This window comes from Exserohilum turcica (genome assembly GCF_000359705.1).
Source record: "Exserohilum turcica Et28A unplaced genomic scaffold SETTUscaffold_3, whole genome shotgun sequence".
Lineage (NCBI taxonomy): Eukaryota > Fungi > Ascomycota > Dothideomycetes > Pleosporales > Pleosporaceae > Exserohilum > Exserohilum turcicum.
In genome coordinates, this window is record NW_007360136.1 from 1,535,331 (window position 1) to 1,556,127 (window position 20,797).

Below are 20,797 nucleotides of genomic sequence, written 5' to 3' on the forward strand. Positions count from 1 at the left end.
TGTGTCTGCGTGGGCTTGGTGGGTGTGTGGATTTCCAGGTGAGAAGAGGCTATCTGCCTGAAGCGGGATGGTTGCCATGCCGCACATGTGCATGACTGCTTGCCTGAACTTGGGATGTTGGATTAGCGACGGCGACGGCGGCACAGGTACGTCCTGCAGTTGGGCTTCACATTGCTTGTAATCCAACATGTACGTTTCTTTGTGTATACCAACACACAGGATATCCATGCGGCACAACCGAAATCGTAAGATGTCCAGACTTGCATGTGATTACATGGATTTGTTTAGGATACAGACCAAGTAGTCTTTGCTCACAGACTGCCTTCCTGCTTCTTCAAACGCTCGAAAATCTGAACAAAAGCAGCTGGTTCCTGCGCGCCTCCTATTTCGTACTTGTCGTTGATGGTAAAGTTGGGAACGCCAGTGATGTGCTGCTGTCTGGCCTGCACGACCTCCCTGTCCACTTCGGGTCCACCCTGGTCTGACTTCAGCCACTCCTTGACCTCCTTCTTGTCAAGTCCAGCCCTGACACCAGCCTCGGTCAAGACATCTCGGCTCGTAATGTCCTTTTCATTCTCAAAATACGCGGCAAAGAGCTCTTCGATTATACGCGTCTGGACCAAAGGGCCCTTTGTTTTGCCCAGCTGGAGAAGACGATGAGAGTCGCGTGTGTTTCCCGTTTTGCCGCCGTATTTGAAATTAATACCTTCAGCCTTGCCAAGCTCTGACATGCGCACCTGCATCATTGCTGTGCGTTCTTTGCCAAACTTGGACTCGTACAATTGCTGCTTGTCTGCGCTCTTTGGCGCATCCGGGTTGAGGTAGAAGGGAAACCATGAGGTGGAGAAGGTGTCGTTGGAGTCAGGGTATTTCTCCTTGTAGGCCGCAATTCCCTTCTCCAAGCGCTTTTTGCCCACATAGCACCATGCTGCAACAGACATTATCAGTATGGGACATGCAGGGTATATCGCCAAGACTTACGACACACGGTGTCGATGACAACGTTGATCTGGAAGTTCGTCATGCTGCGTAGACTTGCTCGGAACGCCACGATGAGATTGTGTGTGAGATGGATACCGCTACTTGGGTGATATCATCGCTTCGAGTGAAGCCTCCCTTTATATTCAGCGGAATGAAAAAGCGACAGTGAGCGCTGCTGACAAATGGGATGGATGAAGTTTACCATAGCCGGCCTTGCCAGGGGACTCGGAAGTTCCGGAGTTCCGGGATTTAGGCGGGGTGTGTACCCGCTCCCTTACCCACCGCTTTCAAGTCTATGCGGATGCAGTGGCAGTGGTGTCGCCTGCTGGAACGCTATTCACCACTCTGCGAGTGTGGGTGGCAACGTTATGATCAATTGCTGCGCCTAGATGAAGTATGGATAACCAGCAGACCAAGCGTGGCAACAGTGCCATGGGTATTGAATAACAGGTTCGTATATTATCATTCTGTAGAAGTAGCCGACTGAATACCCACCAATGCCTCGCTATGCAAAGAAACAGTCTTACTAATATCCACCGAGAAAGAAGCGGTAATCTCGGTTTCTGTATTAGCTTTTCGTCCCTATGGCTGTCCACGCTTCAAAGCTTCACGGAACTTTGCCCCACGAACTAAAATCAACAACACGCCTGGTATGCAGAGGAGATCCATGATTCCAAGACCCGTAAACGCCCAGCCCCAGCCCATTCCACGTAGGATGCCGCCCATGATGACTGCGCAAATCGCAGCAGCCACGTTCCGGAGAAAACCTCCCAGTGCCACCAAGCTGGCCGTCTGAGCGGGGTCACATTCTGTCTGGAAGGAGGTGCTCGTAACGAAAACCACGGAGACACCGACCGCGGCGAGAGCCGAGCCGAAGAGGCCCGCAGCTGGGTGCACACGATTCTGAGTGAACCATCCAAACATTATCTTTCCCGCGGCTGCTATGACAAATCCCGGGATCTGAATGGCAATTCGTCGCTCTGGTGCCACTTTTCCGTCTGAACTGTTGGCAATCGCCTTCTTTCGCATGTAATCAGACAGCCGACCGACAATGATTGAGGCTACAAACATGGAGATTCCAGGGCAGAGAAAGGCATAACCAACTTCGGCGGTGGTCCACTTGTATCCCTCTGACCAGATGGTAGGGAATGAAACGTACATGCCGTACAAACCAGCAAATTGCAAGGCTCCGTTGAAAGAGACGATCAAGTGAGGTGGGTACTTGAGAAGGTGCATGAACTTCCGGAATGACGGTCGAGGAGCTTTGGGAACATTCGCATCTGTACAAGGCTTGGTCCGGAATCTTGGTATCGACACCCAGGGTTGTTTGGCAAGAGAAGCACCATTTCCGACGAGCGACCGCAATGTTTCGGGCATGCAGAAGACAATGGCGAGGTATACCGGGAGGCTACTGATTGAGAGAAAGCCAAAAACCCATCTCCACCGTGTCTCGGTCGCAAACTGACCACCGATTAGAGGTCCTAGGATAGGCCCAAGCTGAGGTCCCATGAGAAACCAGGCCAAAGCCGATGCGCGACTGGCAGGCTCCGTGATGTCGGCTACTGTTCCAGCTCCAACAGAGAATACGATGCATGACCCGAAGGCTTGGAAGATGCGAAGAAAGTAGAGAAGCGCGATATGAGCAGGAAGTGTAGCAAGCAATGTGTTGGCGACGAGAAAGCTTCCGAGACCAACCATGTATACCGTCTTCCTGCCACCGATATCCGAGGCTGCCGCACCAAAGAGAGGCTATTGGACATTAGCAAGGGTTGCAGCTATTATATTGGATTACGCACTGCAATGGCAAACACGATCATGTACATGGAGACGGTTCCATTTACTGCGGCCTCGGAAGTCTTGAAAATTGTCTGGAACAGTTTGAGCGAAGGCAAGTAGACTGCTCCGCAAAGTGGTCCAAAGAAGCCGGCTGCCGTAACGACAGCTAAGATGAAGCGTCTGCGGTTAATCGAAAAGGCCGAGTACGGCGGTGGGGCGGGTGCGAGAGGGGTATCATCTGCGAATGATTCGGGTGCTTCCTCGTTGTCATGTGGTGAAGGATAGTCATAGCTGTCGACACTGTCACGGCATCGGTCGTACGAATGGTCCTTTTCAAAATCGATTGGCGAGCGCATGGTGAAGGAAAAAACAACAATGCGTCTTGGACAGTATGAAGTGTGTTGTCCCAGGATGGAAGCATGCAGACACTGATATGTCTGGCCAACACCACCAGCATAGCCCCGAACTCGGGAAAGCCTACATGTCGACTGTGCGCTACGCAGCACTGGGATCCCTGACGCCCTACTCTGGGCGCATTTGCTGTGCCCGGAATGGTCCTACAGCATAGCCCCGCTTTCAGGCTGCTCGCTTGAGGAAGACAGCTTGGTACAAAGGAGGTATTTTCGTCTCGGCTGTGGTCAGCTCCCACCAAAGGAATGCTTGGGTGCATGACTTGGCGGCCCTTAGTTTCAGCCCCCGAACATCACGTGTCCAAGTCTTCTACCAGGAATTGCGCTGCTGGTGTCAGTGTTGGTGTTGGTGATGATGTTTACACGGGCGCGGTCTGCATATGCTTTCGTGAACGGGAGTGATGACGCCTACTTACCAGAGTTTACACTATGAGGGCTGTGGGCGTATCCTCACACTCGGTATTACTGGTGACATTTTGCTGTCTAGCAGACATGCAACCCCTTGCCACGTTCGTTGGGTGGATCTGAAGCGTGAAAGAACGGCTGGCTGTGCAGGGTGTTGTTGGCTTTGCTTTGTCCCGAGTCAAGGGCGTATTCACCACTTCGACACTAGCAAAACCGGTCTATTTTGCTACTTAGCGCCCGTCTTACACAGCCGATCGCAGGAGCTGGGGTAAGCGTGAGGCTGAATTGCCTAGCGCCCATATGCACCCAAACGACGACTATGCACACATATACTGCGCCTCTATAAACTCCAGGATGGGTAGTCAACCACATGGACAGAAGCCAGGGAAGGCAACGTGCGACGGCCTTTTCCAAAGCAACGTGGCGCAAGCATATGGGTCGGGTTTTAACACAATCGAAAATATCCTCACAACACAACACAACACGGGATGGATAATTCACCGGCGCGGGAGGCGGCATTAGACCACGGCCACATTCGCTTGTCTTGATAGGCGTGCAGCGTGCAGCAAAGTAGTGCAGCGAGTTACACGCACCACGCTGCTAATCGGTAGCAGCTGAACAACTCGCATGGTCCAATCACGGAGAATCTTGCTCTGCATTGAACGCCCAACAATCGCTATTCTCTAGCTACTGTTCTTACTCGCTGGCCAGGAGAGAAGCTTGCAGACTATAAGCGTCACTCTGGTTCTAGCCACTGCAATCGTCCTCTCAAGAGCGAGAGGCGGGCGCAACAGTCGCAAACTCTACGTGTCATTCAAAACGTGGCTCATGCATCCCATGATCTGGCCCAAGATGTAGCACAGAAATTTGTTTTCACGGGGAGCAGGCACTGGCGGATTTCTTCCGTCTGATATGCTGGGTTTTTCTTTTACTAACGGCGGAGTGGTACGGAACTTGCACTTGGATCCAGTCTTCTCCCCCGCTCATATAATCCAGGCATAGCTGGCTAGCGCATAACAGCTGGTATTATCAACAGCCTAAGCAGCTGCCATGGATGTTTTTGATTCGGCGAAATCCAATCGCCGACGTCTCTTGGGCCACCCAAAGGACGCTATCTTCCCTAGCAAACTCGACCACATCACCAGGGGAAATCCAAGTATTCTGTGGGGCCAAAAAGAAATGCATGTATTCCATGGGAACCTATTCTCAAGAGCAGCAGCCATGCCCCAGCTTCCATGTTTTGTTGTTGTTGTCGTCTCAACTTGCACAATCGCATTGGGCATAGTCTCGGGGGAATCCATCGTAAGCAAGTCACGTGCTACATGGAGGGGGCCTGAAGTCGGATTTGAGTGTGTATACAAGCGCAAGAAAACCGTTTTTCTGGCACATCCTTGAGCCGAAATTGAGCTTTACTTACCGTAATCTCCACTTCTTTCTTGGAAACTCGACTAAACTTATCGCTGGTCTCCACAGTGCTGGGCCGCCTTGGAGGATTCACAACGGGGCGGATGTGACTCATTAGGTTTCTTGGTGTCATCGACATATCGTGATGTGTTTAAGACGAGGTACTACCGTTGTAGCAAAAGCGGGTCAGCGTTGTACGTCGTACATGCCGCCTGGTCCATACCCTTGTTTGCTGAAGGGCCGCCCCGCCGCCTCTCTTTAGCTATCCAGTTGTTCTGGACCCCACGTCAGATTGTTGCTTGGCTGTCCTATTGGGGCCAGAGCAGGCGGTAAAAATGCGCCTCGACATAACGAGCTGTAGTAACGGTAACATTTGCTTACTTTCATGTGATTATGACGTTTCTCATTGCAAGCAATGTCAGAACAACGGGTATTGCAGAAGAGTACCTAGGACTCCCAATGTGGAGTTGCGAAGAAAAATAACAAACAAAGCATAAAATCAAGCCATAATGTAGCCCAAACTCCGGAAAAATACCCCTTGCGCTATGCAAATAACATGTCATATCATCTCACGCGTTTTCTACTTGGCCATTCACCCTCTCAAACTTCAACTTCAAGCCCCTGGGGTATAGCGGCCCTGCGGGCGTCATCCTACCATCCCACGCGTCATCTACCCTCCACTTGACATCCCTCAGCAACTGCACCAGCGTGATTCTCAACTGCTGCATGGCGAATTTCTGTCCCAGGCAAGCTCTCCTTCCGCCATGAAAGCTGATAAAAGCGCTTTTGGAGTTCGCACGGCGGTACAATTTACCAATATCCTCGTTTGTAGTGCCCCAACGCTCCGGCCTAAAGGCCTCGGCATCAGGGCCCCAGAACTCTGTGTCGCGATTGGTAGAGTATGCGTTGTAGCCGACGTATACGCCGGCGGGAATAGGCACCGTGTTGCCCAGGACAATGGGGGTTGTAGTGCGGCGATTGATGAGCTGTGAAATGGGTGGGAACATGCGCAGGGACTCGTATAGCACCGATGTGAGTAGGGGGAGGTCGTGGATGTCGGTGTACGAGGGCTCGTAGTCTGGGGACGCGTTGGCGGGAAAGAGAGAAGATATCTCCTTGCGGACGGCGTCTTGGACCTGCGTGTGTGTGCCCAAAAGGTACATCAGAGACATCAGTGCCAGCTGGGGGTTTTCGTGTCCAGCGAGAAACGTGCTAACGAGATTGTCGTCGAGATCTTTGTCGCTGAGCATGCCCTCACGGTGAGACCCGAGGAGTCTGCAAGCGACGTTTTTGCTGTCGTTTTCGTTGCAAACGTGTCGAGTATGGCCTTTGATGATGGCGTTGCGGAGTGTGTGGCGGAACTGTCTGCTCAGCATGCGGCCCAGTTTCCGTATCTTCAAAGGAAGATAGTCGAGAAAGGGGAAGTTCATGAATATTGGGTGGAAGATGATGGGCTTGATCTTTGTTTGGAGCGTGTGCAGCGGGGAATCTGGGTGCTGCAGTGTCTCGAAACTGGAGCTATACAAGACTTCGGAAAGGTTGGCGAGCGCATACCGGTGGAGTGGCGCATAGATTGGGATTCCGTTGCCTCGAGCGTTCTTGGTATCGCTCAGAAACATATCTGCGAGGATTCTGGAGTTTTTCCAGATGTCCTCAGAGTCCTGGTCGGCTTGCAAGGCTGGCTTGATGACGCGCTGATATAGCCTCCACTTCTCGCCGTGGGCACTGATGATGTTCTCGCCCGTATACTCAGCAAGCACGCTATGTGGGATCTTGACTTGGTTCCCAGACTTTGCATAGATGTCTTCTTGCTTGAGAACCTCTCCTATGTAGGTCGGGTTCGTCACCAATATGTTCCATTGCCCGCCAAAGAATAGCTTGACTGCGCCGTGCTTGGCCAGGGGTTCCTTGAGATATTGTCGATAGAGCTCAGCTTGGTCGACATCCTTGAAGAGAGGCAGGAGCCCATAGTAGAATGGAATTGTGGGGATGTTTTTGGGAAAGTTGCGAGGAGGGGTGAAAAGGTAGACGAAGAAGCTGACCGCACCAAAGACGGCAGCAAAGGCTCCCACAAACATCAACGAAAGATAGGAAACCATGGTGCGGAGATGTTTCTTTCAGAAGCGCAATACTGCCGGTTGCTACCTGGGCAGGCATATTTGAACCCAGTTGACAATGCAAGTAGCATATCAGCCCTATGGCGGGGCGGTGCCCTCAAGCCAGGGCTGAGGGCTGAAGCGAAATGGCGGATGCACCAACCCTGCCGTGTCTCTAAGCCTCTTCCCTCCCCGCCCCTACATTTAGACAATAGCGAGCTTTGGGTCGTAACATTCATCTCGCCATGCCACGCTCGGCGTTATGGGCCAATGGTTTCTCGACCCGCTGGCAAGGGTGGCCGTCCTCCAGCTCAGGCCGACTGCCAAGGGGGCGCTATGCATCCGCCAAAGCCTCTCGTCGCTCTGCCCCCAACCACTCAGCCCGCATCGTCGCAGCACAGTTTCCCGCTGAATCTGACTGTCAGATGCATGCCAACCTGCACCGGACGCCCCGCCCTTGTCCATTCGTCGTGCTTCAGCCGCGCCTCGTAGCACTGCGGCGCACGCCAAGCGGTGCGCCCGGCGGACCGCAGCATGCCACTGGTACCAGCGCAGTAGCAGAGAATGCAAGAGACCCGCACTACGGCCGCACCTTTGCAAAGCGGTGGCCGAGTCGCTGAGCTGAATCCGTGGTAGCGAGATTAGAAGCTACCAGCATTAGCGTGCTAGTAAGCGTTGCGAGAATGGCATGTGGCTTGCCTGGATACTATGCGCAGCAGGCTGGGCCTATTGCGCTTTGGCACTGTGGAGCAATGGCTTTGGAAGGTAATGTTTGGGGCATATGCCATCGACGTCTTTGATATATTAGATGCTGGAAAGTTGGTGCTAGATCAATCACACATTCAATCACCACAGTTTCGCCATCCAAGCCTCGGGCATCCTCTTCATCTATTTCCTTTGTCTAAACTCAGCATCCTATTCTTCCAGCCCGGTTATTTCTTATTCCCATCTTTGATCTTTCACAATGGCGCCTCTCAACAAGTCCATCAACACCTACCACTGCATCCAGGGCCTGTACTGGAGAGACGCTTCGGGAGAACTGCTCGCAGTCGAAGGAAGCAATTCCAAGTCACTTCCAGAAATCTGGACACAGCTCAAAGACATAGTGTGCTCCGCTACTGAGTCATGGAATCAGCTTCAACTTCCCTCTGGCAAGACCATCAGGACTCTCCACGTCACCGCCGACATCCCAGCTCTTCTCAACATTCGCTCAAACTTCCCACCTTCATATCAACAAGAAGAACTCAACACCCAAGTGTCCGAGATCGAACACGCCAATGGCCTATCTATCGGCCTTGTTACTTCTAGACCAAAGTCTGTCAAAGCCGACGGTTTTGGTGTTTGGGCAGAGCGCTTTGTCCTCCTCGAGACCGAGTTTCAGCCATTCGCTCACATGTCCACGTCCACCACACCATGGGCTGCAAAGCACCGCGAGACCTGTACAACCATTGCCGAGATCTTCGAGCGAAGACTGAAGAATGTCTCCAAGGATGACCAATGGGATGTCTGTGGCAAAGAGGTTTTCCTGGACCGCGTCTACGGCTATGTCGACAAGAACCTTCCCATCCAGCTTGCCCTGCCTGCCTTTCCCTGCAAGTCGCCCAACCCAAACAAGGTTGGCGGCATCATGCCCGATCTTGCGGAGCACATTGCCATGGACGCACTTCACGACTTTGTCAAGGAAGTCAACACCGTGTACCCGCCTGGCGCGACTATGTGGATCATCAATGACGGCCACGTCTTTTCCGACTGCAGTAAGTCATATATTCACCAGCAAGCCCTAAGATCAACACTAACTAATAACAGTCGGCGTTGACGACGAGATGATTGACACCTACGACGCCTGCATGGCAGCCATATACAAGGAGCGGTATCCGGATGATGTTGGCCCTGTCCCTACCATCAAGTTCAAGGGCCTCAAGAACATCTTCGCAGCAGACTCTGACGGCTTCAGAGACCTGCAAAAGCTGCTTCTCAACTCGCACCAAATGCCTCATCCCGTCAAGACGAAGCTTACTGGTGACGCCGAGCTTTGCCGCAAGCTCATGCTCGGCATTGGCGGTCCCGATCGCACATATATCCGCCAGCTGATTGAGCAGCAAGAGCCCGATGCCCTTGGTCTTTACAGGGGTCAGACGCGCTTCATGCTTGAGGATCTGGCCGATATCCCGTCAGTCAAGTCAATGAGTGGAAAGCAAAAGAAGAAGACAGCTGCTCTGGTAGCAGAGGAAATGATGTCTCGAAACCAGGCATACTCCAACTTGACTGAGCTGCTTCTTCCAAACTACGTTCGACTTTCTATTCACGCGCACAACAACGCAGGTCCCAAGTTTGCCATTCGTCTTTTGCCCGCAAACAAGGTCCGCGCTATTGACTCCCTGGAGACGCGTCTCGAGCCCAACCCCGTCTATGAATACCAGCTTCCCACGCCATGGCACAACTGCATGATCAAGGTGGAAGGCGATGACTTCATGTATCTTGCCAAAGCCCAGGTAGCCAGGAAAGCCATGCAAAGTTCTGATTTCGAAGGCTCCTGGGTAGATGGACCCGATGGTTCATACTTTAGCTTGAAGCGCAAGTCGGCAGACGCACCAAAGGCCGTTACACCTCCCAAGCTGGTCATTCCCACGGAGAAGGTCAGTGTCTTCAACCACAACAAGAAGAGCACTATTGTTCTCGTCACACCCGTCAACGAGAAGAAGAGGCCTATTATTATTTGCTCGCCTGTAGTAGGCAAGAACACTCCCATCGTCGTCACTTCGCCGGCCGGCGAAGAGGGACGCCCCATTGTCGTCTGCTCTCCCATCGGTCGCAGACAAGCCATGTTCTCGCCCATCGCAGAGAAGATGCGGTCTCCCATTGGCTCTCCCATTGTACGCACCAAGACCTCGGTCATTGCTTGCGATCCTACGGCCGAGAAGGGCGCTGCAGCAGTTGTTCCACATATGCAGACGGGCCACCTTGTGAGACAGGACACGCACTTTGTCCAGTCGAGCGAGAAGAACAAGCTGCGCAAGCTCTTGCCCGTCATCTCCATGCTTCGTTCCATTCGGTCACAGTCATAGGCCGCGTTTGTTCTCCCATGTTGGGTAGTTGCTTGGTTTATATGATTCCCTTTTCCAATTTGTTTTTCTAGCAAAAAATTTGTTATTCTTGTCCTTCTTGGGGTATGGCTTAAAATTCACCCATATCAGTATTCCTGGGGTTTTTGCGTTTGGCGTTTGGCGCAAGGATAGCTGCGCGCAGTTACATCCACAACATTAGCAAAGAGATTATCTTACTTATATCCAAGAAGGCCTGAAAGGTGATTGTGATATGAGAGAATGACTGTGGATTGTTTTGAGGTATGGTTTCAAACCCCGCAGCGTTTAAACCCTTGGTGTATACCGAGTTTGAACACCGACCCAAGCCCTGCCCTCCAATCGAACAGAAGCACCTAAGCACTAAAATGATCTGAAAACTTGAGCCTGCAAACCCTCAGATGAAAGCTTCTTTTGCCATCATTTCTGGCACAAAGACTTACAGGGCTGGAACAAGATATCTTTTGATGTTTTACTCCAATAGAAGTAGGGATCTCTTACTCATGATACATCGACAAATTTAACAAGTCTCTACCACCTGTAGGTTTCAAAAATGACAATCAGGAGTACAAAGGAAAATCTCATTTGATTGAGAGCTTGCAAAGCTCAACTACGTACTCGATACCTGCTGGTCTCTGGCACAAACTTGAAACTCAAGGTATTCTTAGTACTAGCCTTCCGTGACTATGGGATCTCAGAAAGCTCACAGCCCAAGTACACATCCTACAATTTACAAACTCAATACTTCTTCCAAGACCAACTCAGCGTTGGTATTCGCCCAGTAGAAAGAAACTATAGGAGCCACAACGGGCAAATTCCAGCTAGGGCTCAGAGCGTTCTGGATTGGATACGCGATGCAGCCTTTCCCAAACCAAAAGTGACCCCCAGTCATCAGCATACGAGACGACACCAGCTCCTTGACGGCTGGTGATGCATTCTGATGTACCCCCGGAACTACACCAAGAGAAAGTGTAGGGTTCATCTCGACCCCGCTGGGACTTTCCTGTTCCGCGAGAGGAGTAAATCCAAGCTGAACGACATGCTCTCTTACCGGGCGTTCGACGCGGGCGCTAATGTACGAGGATCCGGTTTTTGTTTTCAAGTCCACATGACCAAACACTTTTGGAAAGCCCCATTGCTCGCGACCGGCAAAGATTTCCGATTCGTTATCAAGAATCAAGATAACAGTGTAGTCGAATGTCCTCCTCTCATACGTGACTTGAATCGTGTGGACAAATTCCGAATAGGCTCCGAGAGTGCTCATCGAGTAATCGAAAACCATGATTTGGCATATAGGTTGCTCGTCCATCTTAAAGATATCCGCGACTACTTTTCTGGCGGCTTAGGCTGTTGTGAAGTACTTTATGCTCAGGCACGAAGTCTTGAACTGGTTGGGATGCTTGGGATATGGCGGCGCATGTTGTGGAATAGAGGCCCCGCTAATTGGCAGTTCTCCAAATGGCATTTTGGGATAGAGATGAAATGCAAAGAAGTTATTGTGACGAAGAGTGTCGTCGTTGTAATAGCTTTCTGTATGAGACCTAATGTTTGTTCGAAAGCCATACTTTAGACCTGATCATGCAACAGTAGTGGCTTCAGATAAAGCGACTCAGCTCAGCCCAAATTGATCAGCATCAATTGATAGTTTACATACCATTAAGTTCTACCTATCTTTACAATTCCAGCAGCAGCAATACAATTATGGACTAAATCGACGTGCTGCTAATGTTGCCTAGTACTATTACAGCGTAGTGTCCTACGTGGTATTCGCATAACAGCCAGCCCGAGACATGCAGCGCACAAACAACGTAAAGATCAGCCTGGATATATTTCCTAATCGGCTTAGTTAGATCTTACCTTGTGAGCCGTACGCAGGCTTTTCTCAGCCGCCGAAGGTATAATGTTCCGGTCGGGCCGTTGGTCGGCGAATATCAGGATGCCCCTCATGTTCTTCTAGCCAATAGAGATACTTTAAGACACCATCGGATGTTGCATCTTACTCTCCATTACCATGGAGATAGGACAGTTGGAATAATATTACAGGCTATTTCCGAATACTTCCGGGCAAAATAGAGGATATTTAAACCCAATTGCATGGCCATCATACTGTCGATCCTGTCCTCAATTTTCTTGTCTACTATCCGTATCTAGAAAACACCTTCGTCTGCCTTTCAGCTTGCAGCGTCTTGAACTAATCCTACCTAGCCATCCAAAAACAACAACCACAAACCCCGCACATCGCCTTACGATGAAGGCTTTTCAATACAATGGCGATGGCAAGGGCTTGTATCTCACTGAGGTTCCAGTACCAGAACCTGGTCCGGACGAAGTCTTGATTCGAGTTAGAGCAGCCGGAATGTGCCATTCCGATTGTCACATCGTTAAGGGGAGCAATGATTATTGGATAACCAAGAAACCCATAACGCTTGGACATGAAGTGGCTGGGGAAATTGTTAAGACAGGGGCCAATGTCAGTCAAGATCGCATCGGCGAACGCATCGCTGTGTATCAGATCAGTCAACCTTACGAAGAATTCGATCTTAACATGGCCATTGGACTCGGTTTCGATGGTGGCTACGCCGAATATGCAGCTATCCCAGTGTCGCGAGTCAAAACACTCCCTGAAGGAGTGTCCTTTGCACAAGCCGCCGTATCAATGGACGCGCTTGCCACAGCATATCACGCTGTAGTTGCTCGTGCCGGGGTCAAGAGAGGGATGGCTGTTGGTATCATTGGGCTTGGACGTCTGGGCATGTCTGGGCTTACCTTTGGTGTCCTCCAGGGCGCTGACGTTTATGGATTTGACCTGAACGATTCAAAATTCGAGGAAGCAAAGAGTGTGGGCGCAAAGTCTTGTTTCCACAGCTTGGAAGACGCAAAGGGTATATATTTTGACGTCATTGTTGACTTTGTTGGTGCAGACAAAACTATCCTAGGAGCTTGCTCTGGGATAAAACCAGGCGGAACGGTGCTTGTTGTAGGAGTGGCCTCACCAACAGTAACGATCCCGGTCGAGCTTTTGATCCACAAGGGCTTCAAACTTTCTGGATCTCTAGGAGCATCGAAAGAGACCTGTGACCGTGTTTTAGAGTTGCTCCAGCAAGGATCTGTAAAGCCTTCGTTGAGAGAAGTCCCATTCCACGAGATCCCTGCAACAATTGATCTCCTAGATAAGGGCACGAGCAGTGAGGGAAGGCACTGGGCAGACCCGAGTAAACTCGCACAGTAATACGTAGCAATTACGAGAATTGTAAATGACACCAATGACTTGTTTCACAGCAGGGGTTTGCTGATGAAGACACATTCGCTGCATTACTCTTCTATCACTAATATCTGCCACATTTCCTCTCCAAGATAATACTCGGAGAAGATTCAGGTCATCAGCCTTCTAATGTAGTCGAAATATCCAAGAGCACCGTTTTAGCCTTGGCGCGCCTGTAGGTAAGCTAGCCAACCAGAGGGTAGCTTGCGTTTTACCAGCCTCATAAAAGTATGCTTATCTTTCTAATCCAAGGCTGCCTTTATTTTACAAATGTTGATTGTGATGTCGATGCAATACGGACAGGGACAAGATGTTTCATTGGCTCGCCCCGCTTTTCCTTACTTACATCTTGCATGCAGGCGCCTCGTTTATCTCGTCACGCATTTTGCCTTGTGCAGAAACTTGCGCAATCACGCGCAGCCCTGACCTTTCACATACGCAGAATATATGACAAGATACTAGGTGCGTGAGAAAATGACATACATCTAATAGAAATTCATCATTAGCTGACCAACAGTCTCTGCTTAGGGGAATACATTCTTCATGGGCGCCCAAACCGTATATTGGAAGATGAGCAGTGCTCGGAAAGGGCTGCACGCCTTATTCCCATATTTCTTCAAAGTCTAGACTGCTACTCGTAGGATGCGGGATTTTGCCAAGAGTCTTGTATTTGTCTGCAATATAGTAGGTAAACGCCTTCATACTTGCATGACTCGGGAATAAGCTTGGTGCTCATATGGCTGTAAATCGTTAAGTAGCAGACGTACTGCTACGCTCGTTCGGCATCCAGTTCCAACCTGACCTTCTCACAATGGGCTTTTTCCAGGTAGCATGGGCATTTCTATGCGTGTTCGCGCTCCAATCTAGCATAGTCGTAGCCGGTACATGGTAACAGTGACTAGTAACGGTACATGCCACTTACATTCGCAGCATCAAACACTAGCGTCCCACGCACCTACGGAATCATTCTTTTCCGCATGTTCGACATGCTCGATGTATACGGTCCCTCTGAAATCCTCCAATTCATTGGCGGCTCCTACAAAACCGATATAGTCTACATCGCCGAGACGCTCGATCCCGTGACCACGCGGCCTGCCCTCGCCGCCATGAATCCCCTGAACTCATCTGTGTATCCGACTCTCACACCAACCCACACGTTCGAGACGGCGCCGCCACTCGACGTGCTCATCATCCCAGGCGGACCGGGCTGGCGCAACCCCACCACCCTGAATGCCACCATGCAGTATATCCGGGATACGACACCCAAAGTCCGCCATGTGCTTACCATCTGCACTGGGTCGGCACTAGCAGCGCGTTCTGGGATTCTCAACGGCAAAAGGGCAACGTCGAACAAGTTGTCGTGGGTCACGACGGTGGAAAACAACCCCAACACGACGTGGGTGCCAAGCGCGCGCTGGGTGGAGGAGAATGAGAGTTCGCCGCCTATCTGGAGCTCTTCAGGAGTCACGGCGGGTATCGATATGATGTTGCATTGGGTAGAGAAGACGTATACGCCTGAGAATGCGACGACGATTGCGAGGTTTATCGAGCATGTGCGGATTACGGATCCGAGTGTCGATCCGTTTGCGAGGAATGAGACGATTGCTGGATAGAATCTGGAATATCTGTCGAAGGCAGAATAGAGTGAATCGAATAGAGTCGATCGGTGCTTATATGGCTTTCCTGATGAACCCCGTCACATGACGAAAGCCCAGCAGTCGTAGGTAGCCTTTCTTATACCACTGTATCCGCGTCCGCAGCCCCGGGACCCCACAGACACCATAACCCGTTCCTTCACGCTGCTTGTAATATGCATTTCATCTATCGCACATGGGAGATGCGTTTCCCCAGCTCATGCAACCCCCCATGCAGCCCGGTGCCGGCACCGCCACTACCCCTTGTTGTCTCGCCTGACGCGTCAAGCAGCTAAAAGCCGATTATGCATGCACACATGGTTTCTTGGTACCGCTAGGAAAAGAAGAAAAAAGACTGTTATCATGTTATCCTCTGCTGAGGCGCGAAACATGCTCATACTGGGGGGAAACCTTCTCATCTGCATGCGCGCGTTAAACCCGTTTGGGCAAGGCGCGCTGCGAGTCGAGCACGCTTATGGCATGGAACATGGGATACCCCGTCAAGCAGTCAGGCTATGGTGGTGCAGAAAGAGAAGAAGATGGGCATTTTAGTGTACATCGGGGTGAGGATAGGCGCCTGTGTAAGAGTAGGACCCATGCTGCCGTGTGGATTGTAGGACCTGGATCCCTGCTACGCGCCGGTGCGTGGGCATGCTGGGTAGCTATAAGTATCGTGGCCCCCGTGTGCTGCCCGGCTGAGTGGTGTTTCTGGGCTACATACTGTATTTATGCTTGGTCTTGATTGCCTCTACGCGAATCCACAGTCTAGTGTAGAGACAAGTGTAGCGTACCAGACACTGCACTTTCCCCCAGCTCACCATCTCTTCCATTTCCACCTTCCCTGGCAACCGTGCTGACGAGTAAAACTTGGTCAACTGCTGTTTGAACACGCCGCACTCACTCCCTCTCACTCCGTCGATGCACATCCAACAACAGTGACGATGGATATGTCGGCGTCTACACAAACGGTCATGTCAATGGATACTGCGACAATGAGCAGCTCGGCACCTATGACGTCGCCATCGAGCAGCATGGGCGGCATGGGAATGGGTATGGGAAATGGATGCAAGATCAGCGTAGGTGGCCCTGTCACTCTCTGTTGATGCAAGCGATGCACCACAGTATGCTAACCTTGGCCACATAGATGCTGTGGAACTGGAATGTCATTGACACATGTTTCATCTCGTCGTCGTGGCACGTTAGGTCCAGGGCCATGTTTGCGGGCTCGTGTATCGGCGTGATCCTGCTCGTAGTTCTCCTCGAGTTCCTGCGCCGCGCGGCAAAGGAATACGATCGCTTCCTCGTCACACAGTACAGCAAGACGCTCGTCTCGGCTACGAATACCTCTTCCTCGGCCTCGTCTTCGAACGGCGCAGCTACGAACAAACAACCAGAGACTACAGAGAGAGCAACTTCGGGCATGGCGGGGGCTTCACGAGCCAAGTTCAGGCCGAGCATCATGCAACAGGCGGTTAGGGCGTTGCTACACACGTGTGCCTTTGCCGTGGCGTACTTTGTCATGTTGCTGGCCATGTACTACAACGGATACTTTATCATTTGCATCTTCATCGGGGCGTACATTGGATACTTTGTCTTTGGATGGGAGAGCTTCAGTGTCAGCGGAGGCGGTGAGGATCGCATGCAGGAAGATGCCACCGTGTGCTGCGGGTAAGATGAGGTGGGGTGATACAGGAGACTTAAAGTTAGCCATAGTCATCGGTTTGAGATACACGGTCGAATCAAACAGCGGAATAGCAATCACAGGGGCACATTCGACGCACGAGTGTCATGGCAAAAGGTTGTCATTTTATCCTTTGTGACATCATGTCCTGTTGGCTTGATGCGTTCCTAGTCATGCAATGCTAACTACTACATGTTGGGCGTTTGATTGTCTGGGCACGATGATTGTTGTGCCGTCGTGCCGTCGAACTCGTAGAGAGCCAGTCTGTTGCTTATTTGCCCTGCCAATACTGTTAGCTGGCGAGTGAATCAACATGGAGCCAGGCATGACGTACGGGGCAGCCGTCACAGCTGCAGGTGGCACCGCAGTTGCAGGCACCGGAAGCACAGCCGCAGTTACCCTTCATGGTGGTGGTTGGTGGAGTGGTTGGGTTTGGGTGGTTGGAAATGGGAAGTGTGTGTTCAGAGAGTCTTGGTTGCTTGAGTGGTGGTGGAGGAGGAAAGGTGAGGGCGTCGACAGCAGAGTCTTATATATGGAGGCATGCGCGACTTGTGCGGACAGCCATGACCAGTGGCGACGCTGCACGCCCAAAGCGCTTGGCCTGCCCCGCTCGCACTCGCACTCGCGGCTCGCAGACCCTGGAATTGCCTAGCAGGGCAACCCCAGACGGGCCCCCCACTTTGCCCGCGGTGCAGCCGCCGCGTGATTGGCCTGCGCCATTTTGGCGGTCCCGGGGCCGGGAAGGCCGGTGGGGGTGTTCTGGCCTCTTCTCTCGCCCTCCATGTCACGTGAAAGCAGTGGGGGGATTTGCGCGCTTTGTGCGAGAAGACACCAACACGCCATCGTCGCCGTAGTGGCAGTGGTAGCGCCAAGAGGGAAGCCCATGCCCGCACCGCCCGTGGTTGCATTGCAGATGCCCGCCTAACAGTCGCCTCTCTTCGTCTCCATGTGCCGGCTGCCATGTTGCTGCCGCCAAGTCCGCTTCTCAACCACACGGCTCCACTCCGGAGGGGCGCTGATAGGGGCGAAGACTCTTGGTTGGCTGCCAACGTCTACCAAACACGTCCGTGAATGGCTAGAACCAGGTATGCAGATGCGAAGACGGGCGTATGCAAGTCATTCCATGCGTTACCCACAAAGCCATCAATATAATCCTTTGCCGTCGGTGCCACGGCATGCTCCAGACAAACTCAACACATGGTGTGGATATTCGTTTCTCTGCACCATAGCTAGTCACAAGCATTGCTGGCTCGCGGCGAGAGCATCCTCGACCCTACTCGTCCAAAGTACTGCATGGCCACCTGCACCCAACTCCCCATTTCTCACCTCTCCTTACTCGCCATTAGCCGACAAACTTTCCCCCGCAGTAGATGCAAGCATCGCAGCTCAGGAACAGCACACGCGCTAACGATACAGGAAGACTCCTTCCTTTCACCTCGGTTTCTCCTTGTTCGGCATTCTTGCCTTTCTGCTCTGCTTCCCCATCCATGGCCTGAGCTGCCTCTTCTCCCTCCTCGTCATTCGGTGCACTGGTTGCTTTTGTTGTTCCCATGTCCTCGTCGTTCCCATGTCCATCCTGCGTCACATCCATCATGATGCTGTCTTCATCTTTCTTCGTCCTTTCCCCATGTTCCTGGGCTATCACAAACTCGTCGCTCAGGAATGGCGTGCTGCAAATACCACAGTGCTTGGTGATACCAGGCGCTTGGATGGCCACAAAGCTCAATCCACATCTCGGGAATTCATGCCCGTTCGTGCACGATGCCGACATCAAGTCACTAAACGGGATCGAAGCAGAGCAGAAGTCGCATCTGTCTTCCACTGTCTTCACAGTCCCCTGGTCTGTGCCGTTAACATCGCCGTTTGTGCCATCATTGACAGGCAAAGAACTGTCGCCGCCCGAGAATCCTGTGTGGTTGGAGGGTTCGCCCTTTGCGGGCTCATGCCCCATGGCTTCGTTGACGAGCGTAATGAGCTGTCGATGCTGGGCCACAATCTCCATGCTGAAAGGCGTATTAGCCACTGATGACAGGAGACGCTGCACCGCATTAGCAAGGCGATACGCTATCAGCGTTCTTGCTAGCTCGTCCGGCGATCCCGTCTTACACGCTTTAGATACGAGTATCGCATACCTATCTTTTAGCGTATGCTCATTCAGAAACGCTGCCATCTTGAACGCCTTGATCAGTGAGTGGATGTCACTTGTACCGGCACCCAAAGTCGGCTGTTTCACCTCCTCTTCCGGAGCTGCAGGAGCCGCATAAGCCTGCGTGAGCTTTTGCGCAATCTCCTCTGCGAACGCTGGTATATCATCAGGGTCCTCAACCACGTCTTCTGCCAGCTTCCGTATGGTATACGTCACTCCCTCTGCGCTAACATTCGCTTTCGGAAAGGCCTCTCGCTGTTCACTGCCATGTCGCAAAGAACTAATGGCGACGGTCCCGCTTCTGTCGGCAGGTATCCCGTATTCAATCATGTCTGACGGATGCACACTGTTGCATGCCGCAATAAAGTCACCTAGCGGAGAGCTGGATAGACCCCACACTTTGGCCTTACTGTTGCCCTTGAGCCCGTTTTTAACACTGAAGAGTGCCAGATTGTTTTCAATCTTTTCTCGCCAGCTTGCATTCCCCAGGCTTTCCAGTTTGTCCGAAGAGGCCTCGAGAACAGACGTCGGACTGTGGAGAGTGGATAGCAGTGAGCTTACATGAAGGCGACATATTGACTCGTCGGCGGTATCCCATGTCGCACCGGAAATTTGGTCCCATCGCCCGTCAAGATCGTGTGTTTTGGATTCAATGATAGAGGCATCGTATGCAGATATGCTCAGACAAACTAGTCCCGAGTTTGTGAAGAGGGCAAGTTTGAGTCGATCTCCATCTTCGACTTTGGGCGACCACTTCATTGGACCTTGAAATCGCATTTCAACCCCAGGGTATATTACTTCCTCGTCCATGTGCATATCGTCGGTTCCATACCTAATGACCCTTGCCCGCACGTCTTCATTCGTGGCGTACGCAACCACTGAGTATTGACAGCCATCGTGCAGAATCCAGGGACTCCATGCGATATGAGATATGTGTCGCTGTTGTTTCATCATATCTTCAAATACACGTGGCTCCAAGAATACCTTGTCTGAATTGGGTGTCAAAGATTTGTGAGTCAAAACCTCTGCTCTCCAGTTTCGCTCTACTCCCAAGGTCGATGTAGGCGAGTCGACCGCCATGAGGATGAGATGGTTGTCATCGTTGGACATGGCCAGAAAGTGCCGAGAGAATAGCAAGCGAGTCCCAATGATAGCGACCGGCTCAGGGTCAGGTAAAGCTGGCGCCCATGCAAAAGCACGAACACGACTTCTCAAGCGCAGCTGTTCTTTGCAAGATACCGTCAGGTGGCTGGGCTCGCCATGGCAGCCGCTAAAGTGATCAGCGAGGGCATCGTTAATGATAAGACACCGGGTCCAGCTTGATTCATCTTGCGGCTTACCCTGCGCTGACCAGATGGAAAGGGTCAGATTCGCAGTAAGAACAGCAAGGGCGCACTTTCGATGCTTTGCAAGGCCTGACGGTGACCACGCGATGCTAATGGGGGCACTATTGGAGATTTCTTCACCAATTGAGTAATCGGATATCGGCGCAAGTTCTTTGAGAGGTAGCTCGTCAAGTGAGAAAAGTGGTACCTTGAGCGGAACATGCTGCCATTGAGGGAGGACTTGGTCTCTGTCGAAATCGACAGTATTCGGAAACTAGACAGCCATCAGCAAGAACATCTTGGATTCTTTGATCTCAATAAAACGTACGAGCAGCTCTACACGCTCATCGGACGCTAGTGCAATGATGCCATCGGGGGACCAATCGATTGCATCGACGCATGCCGGCCAACACCTCAGTACTGTTACATCCGCCATGACAGTTTACAGAGTGTTGAAGGTGATGCACGTGGTCGGGCAAATCTGGTCATGACTTCCAGTCGTAGTGAAAGATGAATGAGGCTGGGCTATTGCACAATCCCATCGCCTTCTCCAACCAGCGGTCGGAGTTGTGGAAAAAAGAAGACTAGGTGACAAGG

General features: G+C 51.8%; 9 protein-coding genes across 9 annotated transcripts; 4 read left to right on the forward strand and 5 right to left on the reverse strand.

Annotated features, from left to right (window-relative positions):
* Positions 1-253: 253 nt before the first annotated feature.
* Positions 254-1,081, reverse strand: SETTUDRAFT_171955 (uncharacterized protein). Its single transcript, XM_008029272.1, has 2 exons — positions 982-1,081; positions 254-928 (listed from the first exon to the last, which is right to left on the reverse strand). The coding sequence occupies exons 1-2, from the start codon at positions 1,022-1,024 to the stop codon at positions 312-314; spliced, it is 660 nt and encodes a 219-aa protein (XP_008027463.1). The 5' UTR covers positions 1,025-1,081; the 3' UTR covers positions 254-311.
* A 341-nt stretch (positions 1,082-1,422) lies between these two features.
* SETTUDRAFT_117399 (uncharacterized protein) lies at positions 1,423-3,113 on the reverse strand (the record flags this gene model as incomplete). Its single annotated transcript, XM_008029273.1, has 2 exons — positions 1,423-2,730; positions 2,778-3,113. The coding sequence occupies 2 exons, from the start codon at positions 3,111-3,113 to the stop codon at positions 1,564-1,566; spliced, it is 1,503 nt and encodes a 500-aa protein (XP_008027464.1). The 3' UTR covers positions 1,423-1,563.
* A 2,191-nt stretch (positions 3,114-5,304) lies between these two features.
* Positions 5,305-7,074, reverse strand: SETTUDRAFT_163739 (uncharacterized protein). The gene has a single exon (XM_008029274.1). It carries the CDS (start codon positions 7,052-7,054, stop codon positions 5,546-5,548), a length of 1,509 nt encoding a protein of 502 aa, XP_008027465.1. The 5' UTR covers positions 7,055-7,074; the 3' UTR covers positions 5,305-5,545.
* Positions 7,075-7,926: 852 nt separating this feature from the next.
* SETTUDRAFT_42150 (uncharacterized protein) lies at positions 7,927-10,432 on the forward strand. The gene is made up of 2 exons (XM_008028896.1): positions 7,927-8,826; positions 8,879-10,432. The coding sequence occupies exons 1-2, from the start codon at positions 8,037-8,039 to the stop codon at positions 10,135-10,137; spliced, it is 2,049 nt and encodes a 682-aa protein (XP_008027087.1). The 5' UTR covers positions 7,927-8,036; the 3' UTR covers positions 10,138-10,432.
* Positions 10,433-10,882: 450 nt separating this feature from the next.
* Positions 10,883-11,461, reverse strand: SETTUDRAFT_32200 (uncharacterized protein; the record flags this gene model as incomplete). Its single annotated transcript, XM_008028823.1, has 1 exon — positions 10,883-11,461. One exon carries the CDS (start codon positions 11,459-11,461, stop codon positions 10,883-10,885), a length of 579 nt encoding a protein of 192 aa, XP_008027014.1.
* Positions 11,462-12,400: 939 nt separating this feature from the next.
* Positions 12,401-13,381, forward strand: SETTUDRAFT_90398 (uncharacterized protein; the record flags this gene model as incomplete). Its single annotated transcript, XM_008029275.1, has 1 exon — positions 12,401-13,381. One exon carries the CDS (start codon positions 12,401-12,403, stop codon positions 13,379-13,381), a length of 981 nt encoding a protein of 326 aa, XP_008027466.1.
* Positions 13,382-14,215: 834 nt separating this feature from the next.
* SETTUDRAFT_137217 (uncharacterized protein) lies at positions 14,216-15,027 on the forward strand (the record flags this gene model as incomplete). Its single annotated transcript, XM_008029276.1, has 1 exon — positions 14,216-15,027. The coding sequence occupies exon 1, from the start codon at positions 14,326-14,328 to the stop codon at positions 15,025-15,027; it is 702 nt and encodes a 233-aa protein (XP_008027467.1). The 5' UTR covers positions 14,216-14,325.
* Positions 15,028-15,762: 735 nt separating this feature from the next.
* Positions 15,763-17,217, forward strand: SETTUDRAFT_163741 (uncharacterized protein). Its single transcript, XM_008029277.1, has 3 exons — positions 15,763-16,124; positions 16,193-17,009; positions 17,064-17,217. Exons 1-2 carry the CDS (start codon positions 15,990-15,992, stop codon positions 16,718-16,720), a joined length of 663 nt encoding a protein of 220 aa, XP_008027468.1. The 5' UTR covers positions 15,763-15,989; the 3' UTR covers positions 16,721-17,009; positions 17,064-17,217.
* An 854-nt stretch (positions 17,218-18,071) lies between these two features.
* On the reverse strand, positions 18,072-20,636 carry SETTUDRAFT_91677 (uncharacterized protein; the record flags this gene model as incomplete). The annotated part of the gene is made up of 3 exons (XM_008029278.1): positions 18,072-18,544; positions 18,620-20,474; positions 20,529-20,636. 3 exons carry the CDS (start codon positions 20,634-20,636, stop codon positions 18,072-18,074), a joined length of 2,436 nt encoding a protein of 811 aa, XP_008027469.1.
* Between the last annotated feature and the right edge of the window lie 161 nt (positions 20,637-20,797).